General features: G+C 43.0%; 2 protein-coding genes across 2 annotated transcripts; both read left to right on the top strand.

The window, feature by feature from the left end:
- The first annotated feature begins 2,043 nt into the window (after positions 1 to 2,043).
- On the top strand, positions 2,044 to 6,285 carry LOC115797823 (neoverrucotoxin subunit beta-like). The gene is made up of 3 exons (XM_030754343.1): positions 2,044 to 2,134; positions 3,224 to 4,681; positions 5,738 to 6,285. Exons 1-3 carry the CDS (start codon positions 2,044 to 2,046, stop codon positions 6,283 to 6,285), a joined length of 2,097 nt encoding a protein of 698 aa, XP_030610203.1.
- A 5,068-nt stretch (positions 6,286 to 11,353) lies between these two features.
- LOC115797820 (stonustoxin subunit beta-like) lies at positions 11,354 to 24,937 on the top strand. The gene is made up of 4 exons (XM_030754342.1): positions 11,354 to 11,496; positions 11,887 to 12,001; positions 21,532 to 23,010; positions 24,322 to 24,937. Exons 1-4 carry the CDS (start codon positions 11,491 to 11,493, stop codon positions 24,906 to 24,908), a joined length of 2,187 nt encoding a protein of 728 aa, XP_030610202.1. The 5' UTR covers positions 11,354 to 11,490; the 3' UTR covers positions 24,909 to 24,937.
- The last annotated feature ends 1,288 nt before the right edge of the window (positions 24,938 to 26,225 follow it).

Genomic DNA, 26,225 nt, shown 5'->3' with positions numbered 1-26,225 from the left:
TATTGTCCTCACCTTTGATGCACGTTTTGTGCAGAAATAAACAGCGAAAACGTGATTTTCGCTAACAGGAAGTGCTTGCTAATAAAAACAAAACAAAACAAAATAATTCCTGACAATCCCTTTCCTACTGGTGGAAAAATGCACCATATCAACCAATCAGAAAATTACGCAGTAACACGATGCATTTGGGTGCTGAGGAACAGGTAAAAAAGTGGTAAAAGAGACATCATTACTGGCAAGTTTTGCCTGTGATGGGGCCCTCAGTCTTGTGGAGGACAGAAACTGTTCTTTGAGGTGGCATAAATAATTTGTGTAGCATCTTAATGTGAGTCCTGATTGCTCTGCCAATAGTTGTACACAAAAACGCCTGAGGCCTTTCCTGCATTTTAATGTGAATAGTTGTATATAACTTTATTATTTATTATATTTTTACACATGTTTTGAAAATTTACAACTTATATTTGCATTTTAAGTTGTAAAAATAATTCGTTAGGCATGTTTGTGATTTTTACAGTAAAAAACATCTAACTTTTTTCTACTCTGATTTTATGTTTTTATGTGATTGTAAGTCCAATGTGTTAATACAGTATGTCAAAATGAAAGAATAACTATACAGTCACACATATGAGGTCGTGCTGAAAAAAATGATACCAAACAAGGCAAGGTAAACAGTTTCTAAGGTCAACTATAAAGCTAAAAACAAAAGTAGTCAAAAATGGCCAAATATACCCCGGACCCCAGAGGTTAAGACGGTCATGGGGCGCGGGGAGCAGATCACTATTTTGTTTTTTGCTGCTACACAAAGCACTGCAACTGCAACCTCAAGGTCAGCTAGGAGCACAGGTATGGCTATCACACCTCAGCAGCAAACCAGTATTCCAATATTCTATTGTAAAATAAATTATCGGCTTGTGAAACTTGAATTTCACTGCATTTTGTTTATATTGTTAAAAAAACAAATTTCCTAAATCTTCTTGAAGTGTGTTTGAAATATTAATTTGTATGAGGTCTTAGTCAAGACAAAGTCACAGTTACACCTTCCATTAAGTGGGATAAAGTTTTGTCTTTGGTGAGAGATGGGCTATCATCGTACATGGCTTAGTGCTACGAATCCACCGCTACCCCAAAAATGACTGCTTTCGTGCTAGTAGTAAAAATACTGTAGAGGTAGTAAAATAGGTACACCAAGTGACCTTTCTTTTTGACCTTTTTTTAAAACACTTAGTCAAAGGCCGAACACAGAGTACTGTCACATAACTGAGCAAGGAGAAAATCTTCTGTGAATTAGATTAGATTAGATAAAATTTTATTAATCCCTTAGGAAGATTCTGTCAGGGAAATTGAAGTTCCAGTAGCACTGTTTACAGATAGGAGTGACACATAGACACAGCAGAAGTCACAAGAAACAAGCTTATGAATAAATAAATAAACAATAAGACAGGTATTCCTTTGCTATGTTGTGTCATGGTCAGGCTCGGTCTGCTGCCCCCCCCCCCCCCCCCCCCCACACACACATACACACACACACCGTCCTCCTGTTGCCCCCCCCCCCCCCCCCCAAAAAAAAAAGAGGAGTTGTACAGTCTGATGGCATGAGGGATAAAGGAGTTTTTCAGTCTGTTACTCCTACACTTGGGAAGGAGCAGTCTGTCACTGAACAGGCTCCCCTGGTTGCTGATGACAGTGTACAGAGGGTGACTGGCATCATCCATGTCCAGTAGTTTGTCCATAGTCCTCTTTTCTGCCACCATCACCAGACAGTATAGTTTCATGCCAACCACAAACCCGGCCTACCTGATCAGTTTGTGTAGCCTGGATGTGTCCATCCTGGATGTGCTGCTATTGATTGTTTTGTACTTGTGTTCTATTGTCCTTATCTCATCTTGTGCAGTGTGGTGTGCATAACAGCATAATCTCTGCTTAAGTTTCCAAGTTTGACATAGTAAACTACTTACAGATGCTGGTTTGATGAAATAAAGAAAGCTGAATGGTCGCTTCATCTTTAAACTCACATGTTTGGATCTTTTTATTCATGTAACAGACATGGCCTCAGATATTCTGGAGGTGGCTGCTCTGGGTCGGCTTTTCACCTTAGGGATGCTCTATGATGCTCGGACAGATAAACTCATCCCAGGTAAAAAGTGATTTTGTTGTTCAAGCTGTCAGCTGTCTGAACAGCAAAAACCCACATAAAATTATCTGGCATATGTCTTCCTTTATTTGGCCCTGTGCCCCTCAGTTCTCATTTTCAGAGAGAAATTAGAGCACATTTTACACACAGTCCTCTCATTGTAAGGATCCATGATGTCTGGGACATTTGGTTTGCACAAATTTTTAATTATTACAAATTTTTATTATTATTATTAATGTGTCTAATTATTTTGTGCAAAAAATTTTATAGACTTGTGATGAAAAATGGCTCATTCCAGTTCCCAAAGCCCAGGATGGCTTTATGATCCTATGATGACAACTAAAAAAACAGAGACACCAAATATCTGAAATGATTAATGATTACTAAAGTATTTATTACCATTTTTAAACATTCATGTCTCCTTTTTTTTTTTTTTTTTCATCATGAGCAAAGAAATTTTGATGACAGTTTATTGTGTCAGCAATAATCAGTTGTGGCTCTCTTCCTGATTTGTTTTGGTGGCTGTTCTGCTCTGTGTTTTGTGTCTGGTTTAATTTCCTCTATAGTCATTATGTTAGTTATTCCCAGGCATGTTCCCACCTGTTTCCCATTCTCTCATTATTCTTACATTTTTATATATCCTTGAGTTGTATTTATTGTCTCAGTATTCCTTGTGTTCTTTGTTCTCCCTCATATTGTGTGGATTCCTTGCAGGAAGCTTTAGTTATTCCTGGCTGGTGTGCAGCCCGGACACGTTTCTGTTTGTTATTTTGTTTAGAAGACTTCAGCAATAAAAGCTGTTTTGAGTTTGATCCTGTTTTTCAAGTCCTGCATTGGGGTCCTATTTCTGCCTGCCACACAGCAGTGGCATTACAAGAGAAGGTCTTTGCACATTAATATAGCACCAATATTCACCTCCCCGAAGCTGTATGAATGCTACATTTAATATAAACCTAATTCACCTTATTTAAGAAACATACAGATGTGCATACGTAAATAAAACGTACTGTTTATATCAAATATACTGTTCTAGTAACATTTCTAAGCACTTGATTTTCCTTTTAACCTGTTTGTGGCTCTCATGTCTTAAAGGTCTCACACTGTGGGAGGCTAAAACTCTGCAGGAAAAGTCAGTGGAGAATGATCAGCACAGCAGTGAGCCTGAAGTCAGTGCGACTGATTCCATTGACAAAAAGTCCTCTCTGCTGGATGTCAGTGCTTCCCTGAAGGCCAGTTTCTTGAGTGGCCTGATCAGTGTTGAAGGATCAGCCAAATATCTGAATTACAGGAAGAAATCTCACCATCGGAGCCGAGTCACTCTTCAGTACAAAGCTACCACCAAGTTCAAACAGCTGATGTTGACTCCTGATGAAACCAAGAACACTAAACAAGCAGAAGATGTGAAGAATTTGGCAACACATGTAGTCACAGGAATCCTTTATGGAGCAAATGCTTTCTTTGTGTTTGACAGTGAGAAGTTAGATGCTGGCAGCATTCAGGACATCCAGGGCAGCATGCAAGCTGTGATAGAGAAGATTCCCTCATTTAATGTTGATGGGAAAGTTGACATCAAGCTGAGTGCTAAAGAAAAAGCTGTGACTGATAAATTCACCTGCAAATTCTATGGAGACTTCATTCTTGAAAGCAACCCTGCAACATTTGAAGATGCAGTGAAGACCTACATCCAACTTCCAAAACTACTGGGAGAACACAAAGATAATGGTGTTCCACTGAAGGTCACACTGATGCCACTGAAGAATTTACATCCAGAAGCTGCTGAGATGATGACAGAGATCAGTGCTGGACTTGTTAGAAAGGCTCAAGATACTCTGAAGGAGCTCCATAACCTGGAAATAAAATGCAACGATCTGCTGGAGGACAGAGTGATGAAAAGCTTTCCACAGATACAAGAAAAGTTGAAAAGATTCCAGGAGCTCTGCAAGGATTTTAGATCTTCACTCCAACAGACAATGGCCAAAAAACTTCCCTCCATCAGGGCAGGTGAGGAAGATATGCAGGAATTAGTGAAAGTCTTTAATGACAGATACAAGTCACCGTTCAGTCAGGAGAAATTAACCAAGTGGATCAAAGATGAAGAGAGAGAAATCACCATCATCAGGTACTTTGTAGACATGATGGAGAGAACAAAGATCATCTCAGATCAGTCTGAGCTGGACAGAGAGGTGTTTAATCCAAGAGTAGAGGAAGTTCTCTGCTTTGTTTTCACCTCCCTGAAATCCACTGACCCATATCTGCAGAACATGTCTGACTACTTGGATAAACCTAAATCCCAAGATACTGAGGAAATCACTCCATCTACCCAGGACCAATGGTACTTCTCAGATGAAGTGATAGCCAAAATGAAAAAAAAGGCAAAAGCTGTGAAGGAGAACAGGAAATTATCTTTCTTTATAACAGCCATTGCAAATGACAAATACCAAGGAGGAAGTATCTACCACTACAGGAAGAACGTCCTGGTCACGGATGATTACTCAGGGCCTGATGTCATTGATGTGGAAAATGTAACAAACAGAGGAGCTCTGACGTGGTGTAAGTACTTTTTAAAGAATCATGTATTACTCTCCCTCAAAAAGCTGATTGATCGTAACTTTTACTGCTCACAGGGTCAGTTTTGCTTTCAAAATAGATTCATGTAGAAGGAAAACATTACCCAATGAAAGATTAAGACATTAATTTTTATACCTAATAAAATCATGTGTGCTGGGTGACTGTAGATGCATTAAAAATCATCTGAAATGTGAAAAAAGTGAATGTAGCTTCATATTTTTGCAGTTTCTTCCATTTGTGTGCAGCTCAGTGTTTGAACAGGTTTCTAAAGTTCAGTGTGATTCAGAGGTACAGCTGATGCTTCCTGTCAGCTGAGTTTGGAAGTCAGAGGTCAGATTTACACAGAAACATCATCCATGCTGCTCCCTGTGGGTTGATGAGTACAAACCAACCAGATGTGCCAAAATCTCATAGAAAATAAATAATGTGCTTTTAAAGGCATAAAAATATTTAAAAGCACATGAAGTCATCAAAATGTTGAATAGTAAAAGGTGACACAGAGAAAAGTGATGAGCTGTGATGAAAGCAGCACACTGTGATACACAGAATCAGAGTTTTTAAGGTGGAAGAACATGCAGATAAAATCCATCATCATAATCAAACTCAGACAGAACTGCAGTTTGTACAAAGATCTTAATGAGCAGTAGGAGAGAATCCAGATCTTCCCTTCAGTTGTTCCACTTCATTTGATCAGAGTTTAAAAAGACAAGCTGAGCTTTGAGGACAGAGATCTGAAATGGATTAAAAACAGACTCTAGATCAGGGCTCTTCAACTCCAGGCCTCAAGAGCCTGTCCTGCAGGTTTTTTGATGTGTCCCTGATCCAACACACCTGCATCAAATGGCTGAATTACCTCCACAGTATGAAGTCTGGTTCTCCAGAGTCCTGCTAATGACTTCTATATTTGACTCAGGTGTGTTGAAGCAGAGACACATCTAAAACCTGCAGGGCAAGGGCTCTCGAGGCCTGGAGTTGAAGATCCCTGCTCTAGATCATCATGAATTATGAATTATGATCACGTCTCATTCTCTCCATCAGATGCCTGTGATCTCACCCTGGATCCAAACACAGCAAACTACAAACTCATTCTGTCTGAAGGAAACCAGAAGGCGACACATAGAGAGAAGCAGCTGTATCCTGACCATCCTGAGAGGTTTGATACTTTGCCTCAGGTTCTGTGCAAAGAGGCTCTGACTGGACGCTGTTACTGGGAGGTGGAGTTGAGCGTGAACAACGGAACCGATGCTGCTGCTGCTGTTTGCTACAAAACAGTTGAGAGGAAAGGGGAGGGTAGATTTTGTGGGTTTGGGTGGAATAACATGTCTTGGTCTTTGGGCCACAAGTGGGAACCAAAACCAACTTTCTATTCAGAGCATGTTGGGGTGACCAATAATTACCCTGTTCCTCCTGCCTGCTGCCCCCGACTGGGGGTGTTTCTGGATTGGCCTGCAGGCACTCTGTCCTACTATATAGTCTCATTTAATAAACTAAGCCACATTCACACCTTCAGAACCAAATTCTCTGAGCCCGTTTTTCCTGCCTTCAAGCTTTGGACTAAAAACAGTTACATGTTCCTCCGTTTGTAAACTCGGTCCCACACGATTCAGTGTGAATCCAGTTCAGCTTTTCACATCAGTGCTGTGTTACTGATGTGTGGAGCTCCATCATGTTACATTTAATTATTGAATATACGACATCCAGCCGATGTGCATGACATTTAAAACATTTTTACTAAACAGAGGAACTGATGCACCCATCAAATCTAATCAGATTATTTTTGCTAGATATTTTTTTTGGAATTTTTGTGTTCATATAAATGTGTCCTTATAGAAACAGACAGAAATGTGTTTTTCCATCCACCTGCATGTTTGCACGTCTGCAGCAGTAATGATGAGATGATACAGAGCAAAGATTTTGAGCCTCGGCTGGTTTGTAGTAACTTTTCTCTCTCTTTGCCATTTATTCCTTCATTGATCCTGCAGTTTCATTTTGTCAAAGCCTTTAATTTGTTCAGGATTTCTTAATCCAACCTTTGTTTCTTTCTGATGGTTTGATGAGATTTGACCTTTTCTTTTATTTTTGCTATTTTCTTCCAGCTGATGTGAGATTTGAATCCAGGTGGATGTAAAAATCACTTGTCTGATGTTTTCATTCTGACTTTGTTATTAAATTTGATCAGCTGATTGATTAGAAAGCATTGATTTTATTGTCACAGTTGAAGCATTTTTATGTGCTCTGATTGTTGCAGCTGATTCTGACCTTTCATTTTTAGATGCTCTTTATTGATAATCTGATTGATAGAGTTTTGACTTGATTGATCACTGATAACGACTTTTTGAACTTATGAATGTGGAGTAATGGGTAGATTAGCTACTTGTTGACTGAAGCTTAACATAAAAAAACAGGAATCATATCATATATATGTATGCATTTAACATTTAATATCAATAAAATTTAGACAAAATTAATCATCAGACATTTTTAATCTCGTGCTTGTTTCTCATTTAAACATCCATCCATCCATTCATTCATTTTCTTCTGCTTATCACAATAAACCTCTCAACATTTCAACAGGCTGCATTCTGTCAACTGAAATATGCAACGCTGGAGTTCCACATGATAAAGTTTATTTTCAAAGAGAAACCAGAGAGAAAATCCAGCAGCAACACTGTGATCTGTGCTCAGCGGCGCCCTCTCCTGAGGAAACAGTGGAACTACAGAAAGTTGCAGTTTGCAGCAAATGAAAAGCAGCTCCAAGGAGCTTTAAAGAGCTTCACTGAAAACACACAACAGTGTCCACATATTTATAACAGCAACAACCATCATTATAGAAATAAAACTTTATAAAGCGCACAAGGAACAAAACAAGCTGATCGTTCAATGGAGCGACAACACAGACCGAGTCAGAGAGCAGCACTCACAGCAAGGAGCACAAAAACAAAGAATTAGTGACAGCAGGAAAAAATGAGCAATCAGGAACGGCTGCAGGGCTTCAGTCATTGTGAAGCGCACACACAGATGAGCAGGAGTGTGTTAGAGAAACTACTCTGAAAGCTTTACAAGCTAACAATGACGTCACACTAGCAGAAGCTGAACTACAGCAAAACTGCCCGAGGAAAGAAATCTAGTTTGGTTCATTAAAAATACGAGAAACAATTAGTTCAAACTGTTCTGAAACAAACAAAAAAACAAAAAACCAGATCAAACAGACATGATGCAAATTTCCTACCAACATATTTGTTGTTGTGAGACTCAGTCCAGTTTATGTCAAACAGGAAAAGTGCAGCAAGGGTCAGATTTGGTTTGTGTACAGTGTCCTTTAGAGACACACCTGCACAGGAAGAGCACTACAACATGCAGGAGAAAGAAAACATGTAAAAAGGAACACAAATGTCTCACACAAGCAATACAGACACATTAATGCATTCCTCAGAAAATAGACATCACTTACTTCTATTACAGCTGCCTCTCTTCTTCCACATTTGTCTTAAATCACTGTCGTCAAGTTTGATATGAAGTCTCATTCACACTTTCACACATGTACTGATAGGGTGTGCATTTGTAATGTTGTGTTTATGGCTACCAATGGTTGTAACGCTGTTACTGTGAGGATAAATGTATATAATAATCAGATCCTGACATGTAGATATAACATCTGCATGTTTTCTGAATTTCCATCCATCCATTCACTTCTGCTTATCCTGTTCAGGGTCGCGGGGGTTTTCCGAATTTAAAAAAAGCATTTTTATATTCAGTGATTTTTTTTTTATTTTTTTTTTTATCAATTTAGATTATTTTTTTTCTTAAAGATTTATTTTTTGGTCTTTACTTGAAATCAGTACAGTGAAGATTTTGACAGGAAAATAGGGGAGAAAAGTCTAGAGAGAAACAGCAGCATGGTTGGGATTCGATCCAGCGCCGGCCACGCTACCTAGCGGCATTCATGGTTGCCTGCTCACACGCTGAGCCACCCTGGTGCCCAATTTAGGTATTATTAATAAGAATCTTTAAGACAAAAAAATGAACAAAGTTTACAAAATAAAATAAGAGGTTGTGCTGGGAGTCAGGTCTTCTCTCCGGGTATAGCGAACCTCAATCGGCCGGTCTCCTGACAGCTGGTGAGGCGAACTGGTAAAGCAACAGGAATGGACATCTTTGAAAACATCAGATCACTTTTGCAATTAAGCGATATCTTGATAAATTGAGGAAATATTTGAGTTTTGCACATCTACAATCTTGCAGTCATATTTCAAACTTTTTGGCCACGCTCCCCTACCTTTGCTGTGTTTGAGTTTTGCTGCTCAATAAATCATGGGATACGGTAGGCCACAAAGGATACAGCGGACCTATCCTTCAAATCCTGGGAAAAAAAGAACACATTCATTGACCGCATTTCGAGGAGCCTTCAATTTTGGACAGCCTTCATCACCTCGCTGTGACGTAATCGGCCTACAAATGTGGCCTTCGAAGGATGCAGCCTCTGAATTTGGACGCAGTTATTAACTTAAAGAACTTTGGGGAAAGGCACTTTAGGAAGTTCAGTCCATTTACTTCTATTTACTTCTATTGTATGTGGCAGATCTGCCACATCCAATATGGCGGACGTATCACTGACGTATTACAGCAATGGGCTGACCCACTCAATGTATATATGTCTCTGCTCACAACTGACCTGATATCAAAGCTCCTCCTCCTTTTTCCTTCTGGCTCTTCTATGGTCATCCACCTACACGTGCACATGACATCAGAAGCGACATCACAACACAGTGTTAGCCCTGCATAGTTAACTCAAAATTCATATTTTACAGGTAGAAAAACAGACCCACTGCTGAACAAAACAAAGACTGGTGCTATTGTATCGAGTAGCTGTTGCGACAGATTCCAGATGTTACGCAGACCTTCTTCATGTAAAATTTGAACAGAGTCACTGAAGCAAAGTTCAAATTGGATTTGAATTTTACCCTGTTACCTTAAATAGGCAGTGTGCCATGATGAGACGGCCTGAATAAGATAAGCAGCGAGCTGCAGGCTGCAACACAGCATAGAGGTGTAATATTAATAAAAATGATTTATCTGAAAGAAACAAATTACAGGAGAAGGCTCAATAAAATCATTCATATGCTCAGCCTGGAGTAACGTCAACTACTGGGACAGGTAACCAAATCACCTCACCTGCCCCACTGAAATAAATCCCTGAGGGTTTTTTTTTTTACTTTTAACCTCAGAGCTGTGCTATAAGCAAACTCCGCTGCCACAATCTCACATTTCTGTATAAAAACAACAAATAAAGCAGTCACCTTCTGCTGATCTTCTACCAGGATAATTTTATTGAACAGGTAACACCATGAATGAAGCATATTTACCAGAATAGTTTACAGTACTTACCGTAGGTCAGCACTGCCGTCCAGTCCCTGCTTCCTGCGTGAGAGCAACCGGTAACTTTTGAAAATGAAAAAAAAAAAAAAAGGGGGGGGGGGGGGGGGGGGGGGGGCAGGTTGCTGAGGGGCTTGTAGCAGAGCCGTTGCTTGATGAGCCGCTGTCTGCTGTCTGGTCCTGTCCAGAGAGCCAGAAATGAGTGACAGGGTGGGGCGGATCAGCTGACTTGAAGGTGGATCCGCCCTAAAGCCTTTTGCTATCTGGGCAGCATTTTAATTCTTGGAGATTTTAACATTAATGTTGCCACACTAATACTTTTTTGAAAGACTTTCTAAGCATCACTGACTCTTTTAATTGACTTCCTGTTGAGTGGATACTGGCATGTCTTGCTGCCACTGCTTGCCGATGTAAACTTTTTGGAGTTTTGATGTTTTGTGTTCTTTGGCTGAATGAACTTTTGTACATGCGAGCTGCCATTCTCCTCTGGTACTAATTACTCCTGTTACTGTCTCACTGTGTCTATGCCCAGTCGGGCTAGCGTCGGCTTGGCTGCCAAACACTAACCTCTTCTGTGACCTCACCTGTCTGTTGGAGCTCACAATGTGGGCCAGCCGGATCTGCATATGGCTACTTTTTACATTGAATACTTACTGAAGGTGGAGTCTTTCTCTTGTGTGTTCCAGTGAAGGTGACAGAGGGTCCCCAGGCAGATGATAAGAACTTGCTTGAGGGGTTTTATACAAATAATGAATTACAATAGTCCAGCCTAGAGGTAATAAATGGATTAAGTAGTGTTTCAGCATCACTCTGACAGGATGTTTCTAATTTTAGAAAGACTGCATAAGTTTGTTGAATTTACACAAAGGAGCGAACAATGAAAAAGGCGAGTCAAGACACAAGAAATACACAAGAAGTCATCAGCAGATTAACAATGATGAGCAGAAAACCAATCCCACATTCCACCATTCACATGTTTACAGGTCGGTTAGTGAAAGGTAGCATGTTATACACAGTCTCTTCATGTTATCAAGCCTGCGACATTTGATTTGCATTTATGATTTATGTTAGTTGTTGTAAAACAGAATAGCAAAAATAATTTATATTTGACTTTATACAGTAAAGCAAAGTAATTAAGCTCCATTGCTACAAGGACAGATAGAAGAAATATTTCATAACACATAAAAAAAACAAGTCTTCACAAGTCCTCCATGAAAGACTTGTCGACGGTATCAACCACTCCCTGGTTTTCCTGTTTTATGTGCTTCACTTTCGGGGGACGTAGACAGACGTAGGCTGCTTCCTTCTTTTATTTCTTCTTCTTTTTTGTGAAATTCAGATCTGGCCAACAGTACAGAGCATTTTTATTTCTTTATATAATCTACAGTCACACCAGACTTCCTGCTTTTCCTCACTGCATGAAGGTAAGAAACTCTTTGAAACATGTTGGATTTGACTAATTTCTTTGGTGATGACACTGCGCTTAAAAACATGTCAGATTATCTCATTAAACTGGGAGAGGCTGCAGCTGCACTCAGATCTACCTGTGTTCAGTGTTCTCCTGTTCTCATTTCTCACTGTCAACCTATTATGAACTGCATTCAGTCTTGTTATATATATATCTGATTCCTTTTTAATGTATTTTTTGACATCCTTTTGCACTATATTATACTGTCATTGTAGTACTGGACAGTAGAAAGCATGAGAATAAACGCTGCTCTAGCTTGCAGATTTGAAGTAAAGAAATACTTTTAGATGCAGTTTTTTGCCAGTCTGTTTGAATGAAAATCATTGAATGTTGTGTTGTCTTTAAGCCCATTTGGTTGGATGAAGGAGACATGGCCTCAGATATTCTGGAGGTGGCTGCTCTGGGTCGGCCTTTCACCTTAGGGATGCTTTACGATGCCCGGAGAGATAAACTTATCCCAGGTACAATTTGACTTGTTCAAGCTGTCAGTTCTCTGGACAGCAAGAACCCTCATAATATTATTTGATATATGTCTTTATTTGCCCCTGTGCTCCACAGTTTTCATTTTCCTTTCACTCTAGGGATCCACAATGTCTGGGATATTTGGTTTGTACATTAGCTGTCTATGTGAATTCAAATTCAACTTAAAAACTGCAGAGCACAGGGGCAAGTAGACAAAAAATATGCATTTGTTACAAATATCAAGAGTATTGTTTTTACTGAACTGTTGAACTGAATAGCAGGAAAAATTCTGATCCTAATTTATAGAGTATAGTTTAACTTAAACGTGAGAACATAAAGCAGAGTAGCAATTAATTATTATTTTTATTACTAATGTGTCTAGTTATTTTGGGTAAAAAAAAAAAGTCATAAACTTGTGAAAAAAATGTATTTACTGTTTCCAAAAGCCCCGGATCGCTTCATCAAATACACAATATTACCAAAAGTATTCACTCACCCCTCCAAATCATTGAATTCAGGTGTTCCAGTCACTTCCATGGCCACAGATGTACAAACCAAGCACCTATGCATACACACTGCTTCTACAACATTTGTGAAAAAATGGGTTGCTCTCAGGAGCTCAGTGAATTCCAGTGTGGTACTGTGACAGGATGCCACCTGTGCAACAGGTCCAATCATGAAATTTCCTCACTACTAAATATTCTACAGTCAGCTGTTAGAGGTATTAGTGGGAGCAATTGGGAACGACAGCAACTCAGCCACAAAGTGGTAGGCCACATAAAATCACAGAGCAGGGTCAGCAGATACTGAGGCGTATAGTGTAGAGAGGTCACCAACTTTCTGGATAGTCAATCACTACAGACCTCCAAACTTGAGAACAGTGCATAGAGAACTTCATGGAATGAGTTTCCATGGCTGAGCAGTTGCATCCAATTCTTATATCACCAAGTGCAACGCGAAGCGTCAGATGCAAATGTCAGAAGGAACTCTTAATGCTTCAGCATACCAAGACATTTTGGACAATTTCATGCTCCCAACTTTGTGGGAACAGTTTGAGGATGGTCCCTTCCTGTTCCAACATGACTGCACACCAGTGCACACAGCAAGGACCATAAAGGCATGGATGAGCAGATTTGGTGTGGAAGAACAGACCGTCGTGCACAGAGTCCTGACCTGAACCTGACAGAACACTTTGCAGAGACTGCAGACCAGGCCTTCTATCAAATATCAGTGTCTGACCTCACAAATGCACTTCAGGAAGAATGGTCAAAAATTCCCATAAACACACTCCTAAACCTTGTGGAAAGCCTTCCCAGAAGAGTTGAAGCTGTTATAGCTGCAAGGGGGGGGGGGGGGGGGCTAACATCATATTAAACCCGAAGAAAAACAAGATTCTAAATTGCCCATAGGTGTGAATGGCTGTCTGTTTCCCTGTGTTAGCCCTGTACAGGTTGCCAGCCCCCAAGACCCTGAACAGGATAAGCGTAAGAGAATGGAGGAATGGCTGGATGGATGGAGAACTAGAGACACCAAATACCTGAAATCCATTCATCCATCCATCCATTCTCTTCCGCTTATCCGGGGCTGGGTCACGGGGGCAGGAGCCTAAGCAGAGAAGCCCCAGTTTCCTTCTCCCCAGCCACCTCGTCCAGCTCATTTGGAGGGACCCCAAGGCGTTCCCAGGCCAGCCAAGTAATATAATCTCCCCAGCGTATCCTGGGTCTACCATGGGGCCTCCTCGCGGTGGGACACCTCACCCAAGAGGCGGCCAGGAAGCATCCTAATCAGATGCCCGAGCCACCTCAACTGGCTCCTTTCGATGTGGAGGAGCAGCGGCTCTACTCTGAGCCCCTCCCGGATGGCCGCCCTCCTCACGTTATCTCTAAGGGAGAGGCCAGCCACCCTTCGAAGGAAACTCACTTCTGCCGCTTGTATTCGCGATCTCATTCTTTCGGTCACTACCCAAAGCTCGTGACCATAGGTGAGGGTAGGAACGTAGATTGACCGGTAAATTGACAGCTTCACATTTACACTAAGCTCCCTCTTCACCACGACAGACTGGTGCAGCATCCGCATCACTGCAGAAGCAGCCTCGATCCGTCTGTCAATCTCCTGCTCCCTTCTCCCGTCACTCGTGAACAAGACCCTGAGATACTTGAACTCCTCCACTTGGGGCAAGAACTCGTCCCTGAGCCGGAGAGGGCACTCCACCATTTTCTGGCTGAGGACCATGGCCTCAGACTTAGACGTGCTGATTCTCATGCCAGGCGCTTCACACTTGGCTGCAAACCGTTCCACTGCAAGCTGGAGGCCACCCCCGATGAAGCCAACAGGACCGCATCATCTGCAAAGAGCAGCGATGAGACTCTGAGGGCACCAAGGAAGAATCCTTCCACCACCTGGCTACGCCTAGAAATTCTGTCCATAAAAATTATGAACAGAATTGGTGACAAAGGGCAGCCCTGACGGAGTCCAACACCCACAGGAAATGAATCCGACTTACTACCGGCTATACGGACCAAGCTCTCACTGCGGTTGTACAGAGACTGAATGGCTCGCAACAACGGGCCAGACACCCCATACTCCCACAGGATACCCCGAGGGACATGGTTGATTGCCTTCTCCAAGTTCACAAAGCACATGTAGACTGGTTGGGCAAATTCCCAGGCACACTCGAATATCCTTGAGAGGATAAAGAGCTGGTCCAGTGTGCCACAACCAGGACGAAAACCACATTGTTCCTCCTGGATCTGAGGTTCGACTAATGGGTGGATCCTCCTTTCCAGCACCCTGGCATAAACCTTACCAGGGAGGGTGAGGAGGGTGATCCCCCGAAAGTTGGAGCATACCCACCGGTCTCCCTTCTTAAAGATGGGGACCACCACCCAGGTCTGCCAATCCAATGGCACTGCCCCAGATCTCCACGGGATGTTGCAGAGGCGTGTCAACCAAGACAGCCCTTCAACATCCAGAGCCTTCAGGAACTCAGGGCGAATCTCGTGCACCCCAGGGGCCCTGCCACCAAGGATTTGTTTAATCACCTCAGTGACCTCACCCCGTGCACGCAGCACGTCAGGGGGATACAGGAATACCCACCCCAGCCACCTTTCACCTAGGGCAACTCCAGACTGGAACAGCATCCAGCCCCTCTCCAGAAGACTGGTCACAGTCTCTGCTTCCACTACAGAAGGTGTGTCAGTGGGATTCAGGAGGTCCTCGAAATATTCCTTCCACCGTCCAACTATAACCTCTGTTGAAGTCAGCAGCACCCCACCCACACTATAAACTGTGTGAGTAGAGCAACACTTTCCCCTCCTGAGTTACCTGATGGTTTGCCAGAATCGCTTCAAACTCCTCCCACACCCGAGTTTTTGCTTCGGCCACTGCCCTAGCTGCGTTCCGCTTGGCCAGCCAATACTTGTCAGCTGCCTCCAGAGTCCCACAGGCTAACCAATCCCGATAGGACTCCTTCTTCAGCTTGATGGCTCCCTTCACCTCCAGTGACCACCATGGTGGTAACCACCGTTCAGGGGTTACCACCATGACGGGCACCAACCACCTTGTAGCCACAGCTCTGAGCAGCAGCCTCAACAATGGAGGTGCGGAACATGGTCCATTCGGACTCAATGTCCTCAGTTTCCTTCGGAAAGCTGTCGAAGTTCTGCTGGAGGTGGGAGTTGAAGATCTCCTGGACTGGGGCTTCAGCCAGGTATTCCCAGCGCACCCTCACAATACATTTAGGTGCGCCAGGTCTGTCCAGCATCTTCCCCCATCATCTGATCCAATTCACCACCAGGTGGTGATCAGTTGACAGCTCCGCTCCACTCTTCTCTCAAGTGTCCAGAACATGCGGCCGGAGATCTAGTGATACAATTTCAAAATCGATCATTGACCTGCGACCTAGGGTGTCCTGGTGCCATGTGCAGTTATGGACATGCTTATGTTCACACATGGTGTTTGTTATTGACAAACTGTAGTTTGCACAGAAGTCAGATCGGGCAGGCCGTTCCTCCCAGTCATGCCCCTCCAGGTCTCACTGCCATTGCCATCGTGAGCATTGAAGTCTCCCAGCAAGACTATCGAGTCACCAGATGGAGCACTCTCTCGCACCCCGCCCAGTGACTCCAAAAAGGGTGGCTACTCTGAACTGTCATTCGGCACATAAGCACAAACAACAGTCAGGACCCATCCCCCAACCCTCTCGTCCACTGGTGAAAACTCCGACGTGCACGCAGCAAGTCAGGGGGATACAAGAATACCCACTCCAGCCACCTTTCACCTAGGGCATCTCCAGACTGGAACAGCGTCCAGCTTCTCTCCAGGAGACTGGTTCCAGAGCCCAGGCCATGCGTTGAGGTGAGCCCAATTATATCTAGCTGGTATCTCTCAACCTAGGTGGAGAAACCTTGACTTCCATCTCCCCGGTCACCTCCTCCAGTTTGTCCAGGGGAGCACCCAGACATTTCCAGGCCAGCTGAGAGATATAATCTTTCCTGTGTCTATCCAGGGGCCCATCCCTATTGGACATGCCCAAGACATCTCACCTAGTCAGATGCCCAAACCACCTCAACTGTCTCCTTTTGATTTGGAGGAGTAGCAGCTCTACTCTGAGCCCCTCTCTGACTACACTTTTCACCCTACTTCTAAGGGCAAGTCCAGCCACCCTTCAGAGAATGCTAATTTCTGCTATTTGTATCCGCAATCTTGTTCTTTTGGTCATCACCCAATACGACCCAATATATAACCCTAACTTGTGAACCAGATTTTGAGATTCTTTGGCCCTGTTTACACGATACTATTTCAAAATGAAAATGGTGTTGTTTTCATGCATTTCAGCCCCCCGTTTACACGACAATGGTGTCGTTTTGATGCACTTCGCCCTTCCATTTACACAACAATGGAATGAAAACAATGTCTTTCAGAAACGGGGTCCAGAGCGGAGCGTTTCAGAAACGCACCGACTTACGCTGTCATGTAAATGGTTGAAAACAGGGTGATTTGAAAACAGGTGACTCGCACATGAGCGCTATGGTTGCGAGGGCCACAGTTTCCCAGGCATGTGCAAATTGATAAACAGTACTCATGGATTCACGAGTGCTTCTTGTGCTTTTCTTGTGTTTTTACCATTTTGTTATTCAGCGTTGTGTGGAGCAGTGATCCAACCTCAGCATCAGTCCACACAAAACCTCTCACATTGGCCATTTTGTAAGTAATAAACAATTTGCCACGCTTCCTACTGTGACCCTCCAGGCATGCGTGTCTTGCGCAAACAAGCTTTGCAAAGAAAAAAACACCAACTTGTGGCCTGGCATGGGAACTACATCGTTTTCATCATTTCAAGTGTCACCATGTAAACGCAGATCATTTCTGAAACTCTAACGTGTAAATGGAAGGCTGAAATGCATCAAAACAACACAGTTTCCACTGGAAACGGTGTCGTGTAAACGGGGCCTTAAACTCCTGTACCTGAGGCAGCTCTACCCTTTTCTGGATGAGGACCATGGCCTCAGGCTTGGAGGTGCTAAATCTCATACCCGCTAGTTCTCACTCAAGTGTGAACTGCTCCAATGCCAGCAGGAAGCCACCATCTAATGAAGCCAACAAGACCACAACATCAACAAAAAAGCAGAGATGAAATTCTGAGGCCATCAAGTCTGTCCCTACTTGGCTACACCTAGAAATTCTGTTCATGGTGGAGTCCAAAACCCACCAGAAATTAATCCAACGTATTGCCGGCAATGTGGACTAAGCTCTCGCTGCAGTTGTACAGGGACTGACCGGCAGGTAACAACAGGCCAGACACCCCATAACCCCCAAAACATGGTGGGTTTGTCTTCTAAAAATTATTCAGAGTCAAAACCTTAAAGAAGGTCTTTAAGGTTATATAGCACCAATATTCTTCTCCCCGAAGCTTTATGAATGCTACATAATATAAACCTAATTCATCTTAATTAAGAAACATAAAGATGTGTATATATCAATAATAATCAAAATGGCACCGGTGAGGTCAGCAGCCATCGTACCTGCTCCTACGCTTTGTTTGTATATATTAGGTTTAGCTTTAATTCTTGACTTTATAATTCCGCCTGCTCTGTGTCATATCACGTATGACAGACAGACTCTTTTTAATATCAGAATACAGCACTCTGGCTGTATTCTGACATCTTTTTCTCCCGACCCGGCTTGGCCCCAGGAGATCCTGCGCCAGTGGGCCAGCTCAAACAAAGGAGGGCGCGGAGCACCCAGGTCACGGACAAGGCCCCGAGGGAAAAGAGCCGGCGTAAGAGAGAGGCTGAGGCATAGAGCGCACCAAACGCCACTGCCGAGCATCCTGTTGGCTAATGTCCAGTCACTGGATAACAAGCTGGATGAACTCAGGGCCAGGATACAGTTTCAGAGGGACATAAGGGACTGCAGCATCATCTGTCTCACGGAGACATGGCTGACCTCCCCCATACCGGACCACGCCGTACAGCCGGCGGAGTTCTTCAGTGTTCATCGCATGGACAGAACGAGTGAGTCTGGAAAATCAAGAGGAGGAGGTGTGCGCCTAATGATTAATAACAACTGGTGTGACAGTAGGAATGTCGTCCCTGTGAAACAATCATGTTCGCCTAACCTGGAGCTCCTAACCCTGAAATGCCGCCCCCACTACCTGCCCCGCGAGTTCACTTTGGTCATCTTCAGCGCCGTCTATATTCCACCTCAGGCGGACACAAACACTGCACTATCCGAGCTACATGAGGCAATTTCCCCCTATCAGGCTAACCAGCGTGATGTGGCTCTCATCGTAGCCGGGGACTTTAACAGTGCAAACTTGAAAAAGGTGATACCGGAGTTTACTCAACACATCGACTGCCCCACCAGAGGAGAGAGGACCCTAGACCACTGCTACTCTCCATTAAAAGAGGGCTACAAAGCAAAGCCTCTTCCGCCCTTTGGGAAGTCAGATCACACCTCTGTGCTTCTCATGCCGAAATACAAACAAAGGCTCAGGCAGGAACCCCCTGCTGTGAGAGAAGTGACACGGTGGTCTGATCAAACAGAGGCCGCTCTGCAGGGTGCGTTGGATTCAACCGACTGGGACATGTTTCGCAGCAGCGCGGGCGGAGACATCGAGGAGTTTACAGAAACGGTTGTGGGATTTATTGGGAAAGTTGTTGATGACACTTCACTTAAGAGGACCATCAGGACTTTTCCCAACCAGAAGCCGTGGGTGGATAAATCTGTCCGCGACGCTCTGAGGTCCCGCACCGCCACCTACAACTCCGGCCTCGCCTCTGGGAACATGGAGGACTACAAGTTTGCACCATACAACGTCCGCAGAGCGGTGAAAGAGGCTAAACATCGCTGCGGCCGGGATCTGCGGAGTGGGATCTTTCTTTGCCTTTTGTTGCATCCGTTTTGAACTGAACTGAACTAAGGGATAACCCGGAGTGGATTTGGTTTGTTTTCCTCTTTCTTTTTGCTTATGAACTAGAACTGAGTAAAAACCTGGCTGGCACCCCTAGACAACTGAAAGCCGTCACACAACAGTCTGACTCCAGGGGACTGTGGCAGGGACTACGCACCATCACGGACTATAAAGCACCACACACACCCCCGGTGAGTGCCGATGCTTCTCTGGCTGATGAACTCAACAACTTCTTTCCGCGCTTTGAGTCGGGAAGACGACAGCCCGCTGCGCTCCCGGCCGGAGGGGCGGAGACACTCACTGTGATGGAGCGTGACATGAGGAGGGTGTTTAGAAGTGTAAACACCAGGAAAGCGGCTGGACCAGACGGTATTAGTGGACGTATCCTTAAGACCTGCGCTGACCAGCTGGCACCTGTGTTTACAGTGATATTCAACCTCCCACTGGAACTGTGTGTGATTCTCACCTGCTTTAAAAAGTCCATCATAGTCCCTGTCCCAAAGAAACCACACCCCAGCAGCCCCAATGTTTTCAGGCCCATAGCACTCACCTCTGTGGTGATGAAATGCTTTGAGAGACTCATCAAGACATTCATCACCTCCTCACTGCCCACCACCCTCGACCCACTACAGTTCGCATACCGGCCAGACAGATCCACAGATGATGCCATAACCTTCTTCCTCCACAAGACCCTTTCGCACATAGACACCGGTAAGGGGAACTATGTGAGAGTGCTGTTTGTAGATTACAGCTCAGCATTCAACACCATAGTTCCCTCCAGCCTGGTCTCTAAGCTGCTGGACGTGGGCCTGGGCCCATCACTGTGCAGGTGGGTTCACAGCTTCCTGACCAGCAGACCACAGGTGGTAGGAGTGGGTCACCTCACCTCATCCTCCCTCACCCTCAACACCAGATCCCCCCAAGGCTGTGTGCTCAGCCCTCTGCTGTACTCACTGTACACCCATGACTGCGTGGCCACGTCAGAGTCCAATGTCATCATCAAGTTTGCTGATGACACTGCTGTTGTGGGACTGATCTCCCACAATGAAGAGACAGCCTACAGGAGAGAGGTCTCCCGCCTGGAGAACTGGTGCCAGGAGAACCACCTCCTGCTCAACGTCAGCAAAACAAAGGAACTGATCGTGGACTTCAGCAGGAAGCAGCAGAGGGACTACCATCCACTTGTCATCAGTGGTGCTGAGGTGGAAAGAGTGGACACTTTCAAATACCTGGGAGTGACCATCTCACAGGACCTGTCCTGGACTCATCACATTAACATCACTGTGAAGAAGGCCAGACAACGTCTCTACCTCCTCAGGCGGCTGAGAGACTTCAAGCTCCCACTCAAGGTGCTCAGGAACATTTACATCTGCACTATCGAGAGCATCATGCGTGGGAGCATCACCACCTGGATGGGAAACTGCACTAAGCAGGACTTCATGGCCCTAAAAAGGGTGGTTCGTTCAGCTGAACGGACCATCAGAACCACCCTCCCCAACCTGCAGGACATTTACACCAAGCAGTGCAGGCTGAGGGCCATGAAGATCCTAAAACAGCCCAGCCACCCCGGACACTCTCTCTTCTCCCTGCTCCCATCAGGCCGGCGTTACCCACAAGCCATCCGTCTGCCCAACTCTGAGCCCTAACTGGACTATTATTGCCCAATGTAAATATTATAATATTCTATAATTCCATGTAAAAGTGTGTATAGTGTATATAGTGTATAGTGTGAATTACTTATTTTTATTCTTCTTATTTATATGTGTATGTATATATGGTTGCAGGTACAAAATACATTTCACTGTGCATTGTACTGTGTATAACTGCGCATGTGACAAATAAACACTATCTATCTATCTATCTATCTATCTATCTATCTATCTATCTATCTATCTATCTATCTATCTATCTATCTATCTATCTATCTATCTATCTATCTATCTATCTATCTATCTATCTATCTATCTATCTATCTATCTATCTATCTATCTATCTATCTATATGTAAATAAAATGTACTGCACAAAGTCAAATCCAAATCAAGCATATACTGTTCTGGTAACATTTCTAAGCACTTGATTTTCCTTTTAAACTCTTGTGCTCTCATGTCTTAAAGGTGTCACACTGTGGGAGGCTAAAACTCTGCAGGAGAAGTCAGTGGAGAATGATCAACACAGCAGTGAGTTTGAAGTCAGTGCAACTGATTTCACTGACAAAGACTCCTCTCTGCTGGATGTTAATGCTTCCCTGAAGGCCAGTTTCCTGAGTGGACTGATTGAAGTTGGAGGATCAGCCAAATATCTGAATAATAATAAGAAATCTCACCATCAGGGCCGAGTTACGCTTCAGTACAAAGCTACCACCAAGTTCAAACAGCTGACTTTGACTCCAGATGAAACCAAAAAAACTAAACAAGCAGAAGATGTGACGAGTTTGGCAACACATGTAGTCACAGGAATCCTTTATGGAGCAAATGCTTTCTTTGTGTTTGACAGTGAGAAGTTAGATTCTCACAGCATTCAGGACATCCAGGGCAGCATGCAAGCTGTGATAAAGAAGATTCCCTCATTTAATATTGAGGGAAAAGTTGACATCAAGCTGAGTGATGAAGAAAAAGCTGTGACTGATAAATTCACCTGCAAATTCTATGGAGACTTCATTCTTGAAAGCAACCCTGCAACATTTGAAGATGCAGTGAAGACCTACATCCAACTTCCAAACCTACTGGGAGAACACAAAGATAATGGTGTTCCACTGAAGGTCACACTGGTGCCACTGAAGAATTTACATCCAGAAGCTGCTGAGATGATGACAGAGATCAGTGCTGGACTTGTTAGAAAGGCTCAAGATACTCTGAAGGAGCTCCATAACCTGGAAATAAGTTGCAATGATCTGCTGGAGGACAGAGTGGTGAAAAGCTTTCCACAGATACAAGAAAAGTTGAGCAGATTCCAGGACCTCTGTCTGTATTTTAGATCTTCACTCCAACAGAAAATGGCCAAAAAACTTCCGTCCATCAGGGCAGGTGAGGAAGATGAGCAGGAATTAGTGAAAGTCTTTAATGACAGATACAAGTCACCGTTCAGTCAGGAGAAATTAACCAAGTGGATCAAAGATGAAGAGAGAGAAGTCACCATCATCAGGTACTTTGTAGACATGATGGAGGGAACAAAGATCATCTCAGATCAGTCTGAGCTGGACAGAGAGGTGTTTAATCCAAGAGGAGAGGAAGTTCTCTGCTTTGTTTTCACCTCCCTGAAATCCACTGACCCATATCTGCAGAACATGTCTGACTACTTGGATAAAACTAAATCTCATGTTACTGAGGATATCACTCCATCTACCCAGGACCAATGGTACTTCTCAGATGAAGTGACAGCCAAAATGAGAGAAAAAGCAAAGCTTATCCATGATCTTGCCAAAGTGCTGAAGAACTACAGAAGAATTCAATTCCTTTTAGCAGTGATTCCAAATGATAAATGTAAAGGAGCAAGTATCTACCACTACAGGAACACCACCCTAGTCACTAATGATTTCTTACGGCCTAAAGTCTCTCATGTGGAAAAAGTAACAGACAGAAGAGATTTAATCTGGTGTAAGTGCTTTATTTACTTTATTTAAAATGTGTTTTAACATTACTGCTCGTTCATTTAGTGTTGGGCTCACATTCATTCAAATGCTTCTTAAACTCACTGATTCACATAAAGGATGATAAAAGTTGTATTGTTTGCTGTATCTGTCCCATCGGTACATATTGAGTATAAAGCAATGGATTTTTAAAAAATTAACTAAATAAGTAACAAGGTTATAGCTGATTACCTACATTGTCAGCTTTGTTAGTATCATGTCTGTCCCAGCCGATCCAGTTTATGTAGAGCTCTAGGTAGTTTTTGCTAAGAAAAGGTTGATTTCTTTACCATTTTATACCCTTTAACCCTTTATCTCATTTCAGTTTCTCATTTCAATAAAAATATGGGTCTTACATAACTCCAGAACTTTTTTTTTTTTACATTGTGGAGGTGAAGGTGTCCATTCCACCAGGACACATTGATAGCTGATGCAGCAGCATGATGTACACCAACTGTCACACTGACTACAATGATAGTCAATCACATCTGTTGCACTTTAGTTTTGAGTGACTCTTAAAATAGAATTTGATGAAAGAACAAGGAACAGCAGACTTTGACCTCTGTCATGTAAAATGAAACAGCTTTGAAAAGGTCAATCTGTACAGGTAATATGGAAGGCATACTAAATTATTCAACAATGCTTTTAGTGCATCAAACATATCATTTTTATCTCCCAAAGATAATACATTTTCATTATTATTTCAATAAGGACAGATCATTTAAAAGACAAAAGCAAAATCTATTTTGAAAATTCGTGAATGGGCAATTTTTTGTATTATTTATTTATTTTTTTGCTGGTTAAACCTCACTGAGAAATTGCATCATGAAGCAGAATCACACTTGAAGACAAGAAATAGTGACAGGCCCCCCAGAGTGCAGATGCTGGTGGCAGCTCAGGGGCAGAGTAATCAGATGCTTGATGAAGATTATCCATTTGACAAGCTGAATGAGGTGGAGGTGTAGATGAGCAGGGTTGTACAGCCTGAAAGGGAAAAAACATATTTAAAGAACAGAAAGTGAGGGCTGATTTGCTCAGAGAATACATGGAAGGAGATCACAAGAATCGTGATGGAAATTTTGAATGAGATGAATTTGACAGCAAACAAAAGTGACAAAGAAAACAGAGCTGCAAGAATAGCACGCACCGCCAAGAATGACAAACAAACATGAAAGAACTGTTCTTCCTCACTGAACCTTTGTAACAATGTAATTAAATGTAAAGGTTAGATACTGATTATAAATTGTGATTGTGATCAGGTGCTCATTCTCTCCATCAGATGCCTGTGATCTCACCCTGGATCCAAATACAGCACACCACAACCTCACTCTGTCTGAAGGAAACAAGAAAGCAACCTGGGGAGAGAGGCAGCCGCATCCTGACCTTCCGCAGAGATTTAGTGCCTTGCCTCAGGTTCTGTGCAGAGAGGCTCTGACTGGGTGCTGTTACTGGGAGGTGGAGTTGAGCATGAACAATGGTGCAGATGCTGCTGCTGCTGTTTGCTACAAACAATACAACAGGAAAAGTAGTTGTAGTTCGTATATATTTGGTTTGAATGGAATTTCCTGGTCTTTAGGCCACAAGTGGAAACCAGACCCAACTTTCTACGCAGAGCATAATTCTGAGAGCAGTTTTTACTCAGTTCCTTCTACAGGCAGCCACCGACTGGGGGTGTTTCTGGATTGGCCTGCAGGCACTTTATCCTACTATAGAGTTTCATTTGATAAACTGAGTCACATTCACACCTTCAGAACTAAATTTTCTGGGCCTGTTTACCCAGCCTTTAAGGTCTGGGAAAACAGCTACGTGGGCCTCTGTCTGTTCAATTCCCATCCTCTAAGCCAGGGATATTCAAATAAAATTTAAAGAGGCCCAGTCACACAAAATTTCATGAGGCCAAGGTCCGGAAGTCCAACTATTTAATGTGGTTTTTAGTTAGTTTTAGTTTGAGTTTTTCATACTTTGTTAGGTGCAAGAGTGACTATTGTATAATAATAACTCGACAAAAGATACCGTTTAAAAAAATTGCATTCAACAACCAACTGTTCACAAGACAGCAGCATTACATGCTTAGTGTGTGTAATATTAAGGACACACATTAACATCAACAGAGAGAAACAAAGAAAAGCATGAACTCTAAAACTCAATAAACTCTACAACAAACAAGCATCATGTGGTGTATAACATCAGAACACAGCGAATGTTGGACAAAAACAAACTGAACTCTTTGAAGAGTCAAACTCAAATCCAGCTACATCCTGATGTTCACCACCACCTGAAGCTGCTTCTGTTTTGGAGCTAGCTTGGTTAGATGCTTGCTAATTAGACTTCCAGAGTCGTTGCTGGCAAAGGGGTTTCTAGAACTCACTGATTCTCTTAATCTCAAGCAATTTATTGAGGGCCCAACGCATGAAAAAGGTCATACGCTGGATCTTGTATTGTCTGTTAGCTTAGAGGTGTGTGTGACCGAGATTTGTGATACTCACATCTCTGATCACTTTACTGTTTTATTTAATGTTTCTCTACCTTGCCCTCAAGCTAAATTGTCTACGTCTGTTCGCCGAACTCATAACATCAATACTTTAACCTCATATTCTTTTTCGGCTGCTTTTAATGACTCGGTTTTTAATAATTATGATTATTTTTCTAACCTGTGTCCAGATAAATTTATATCTCTTTTTAATTCTGTTTGTACTGATTTATTAGATCTGGTGGCTCCCGTTACGATTAAACAGTCCACACCTGTAAAACAGCCATGGATTAATGACACTACAAGGTCTCTTAGACGCTCTTGTAGATGTGCAGAGCGCAAATGGAAGAAGGACAAGTTGCAAATTTCATTAGATATCTTTAAAACCACCCTTCTGAATTATCAGAGTGCTGTTAAAGCCGCCAAATCTAAGTTCTTATCAAATCTTGTATTGAATAACAGCCATAAACCACAGTTTTTGTTTACTATTCTTAATTCTCTTATTAATCCTTGTAATGCTTGTATTTTACCCTCAGTTACACTCTGTGAGGAGTTTTTTTATTTTACTCAGAGAAAAATTGTCTTTTGAAAATTCATTTTTAATTTATCCCCCCTCTCCTATATGTCAACTCGTGTGCATATCTGTCTTGGAGAACTTTGAATCTATTTCTCTGTCTAGTCTGTCTGATACAGTCGCCCATATGCAACCCTCT

This window comes from Archocentrus centrarchus, chromosome 19, assembly GCF_007364275.1.
Source record: "Archocentrus centrarchus isolate MPI-CPG fArcCen1 chromosome 19, fArcCen1, whole genome shotgun sequence".
NCBI lineage: Eukaryota > Metazoa > Chordata > Actinopteri > Cichliformes > Cichlidae > Archocentrus > Archocentrus centrarchus.
Note: the sequence above shows the minus strand (reverse complement) of the source record. Positions and strands in the feature narration are given on the sequence as shown.

Coding starts and splice junctions, on each gene's coding strand:
- LOC115797820 (XM_030754342.1), top strand. Junction 12,002..21,531: donor GAGAGATAAACTTATCCCAG/GTACAATTTGAC, acceptor CATGTCTTAAAG/GTGTCACACTGTGGGAGGCT. Junction 23,011..24,321: donor CAGAAGAGATTTAATCTGGT/GTAAGTGCTTTA, acceptor TCTCTCCATCAG/ATGCCTGTGATCTCACCCTG.
- LOC115797823 (XM_030754343.1), top strand. CDS start 2,044: ATGGCCTCAGATATTCTGGAGGTGGCTGCTCTGGGTCGGCTTTTCACC. Junction 2,135..3,223: donor GACAGATAAACTCATCCCAG/GTAAAAAGTGAT, acceptor CATGTCTTAAAG/GTCTCACACTGTGGGAGGCT. Junction 4,682..5,737: donor CAGAGGAGCTCTGACGTGGT/GTAAGTACTTTT, acceptor TCTCTCCATCAG/ATGCCTGTGATCTCACCCTG.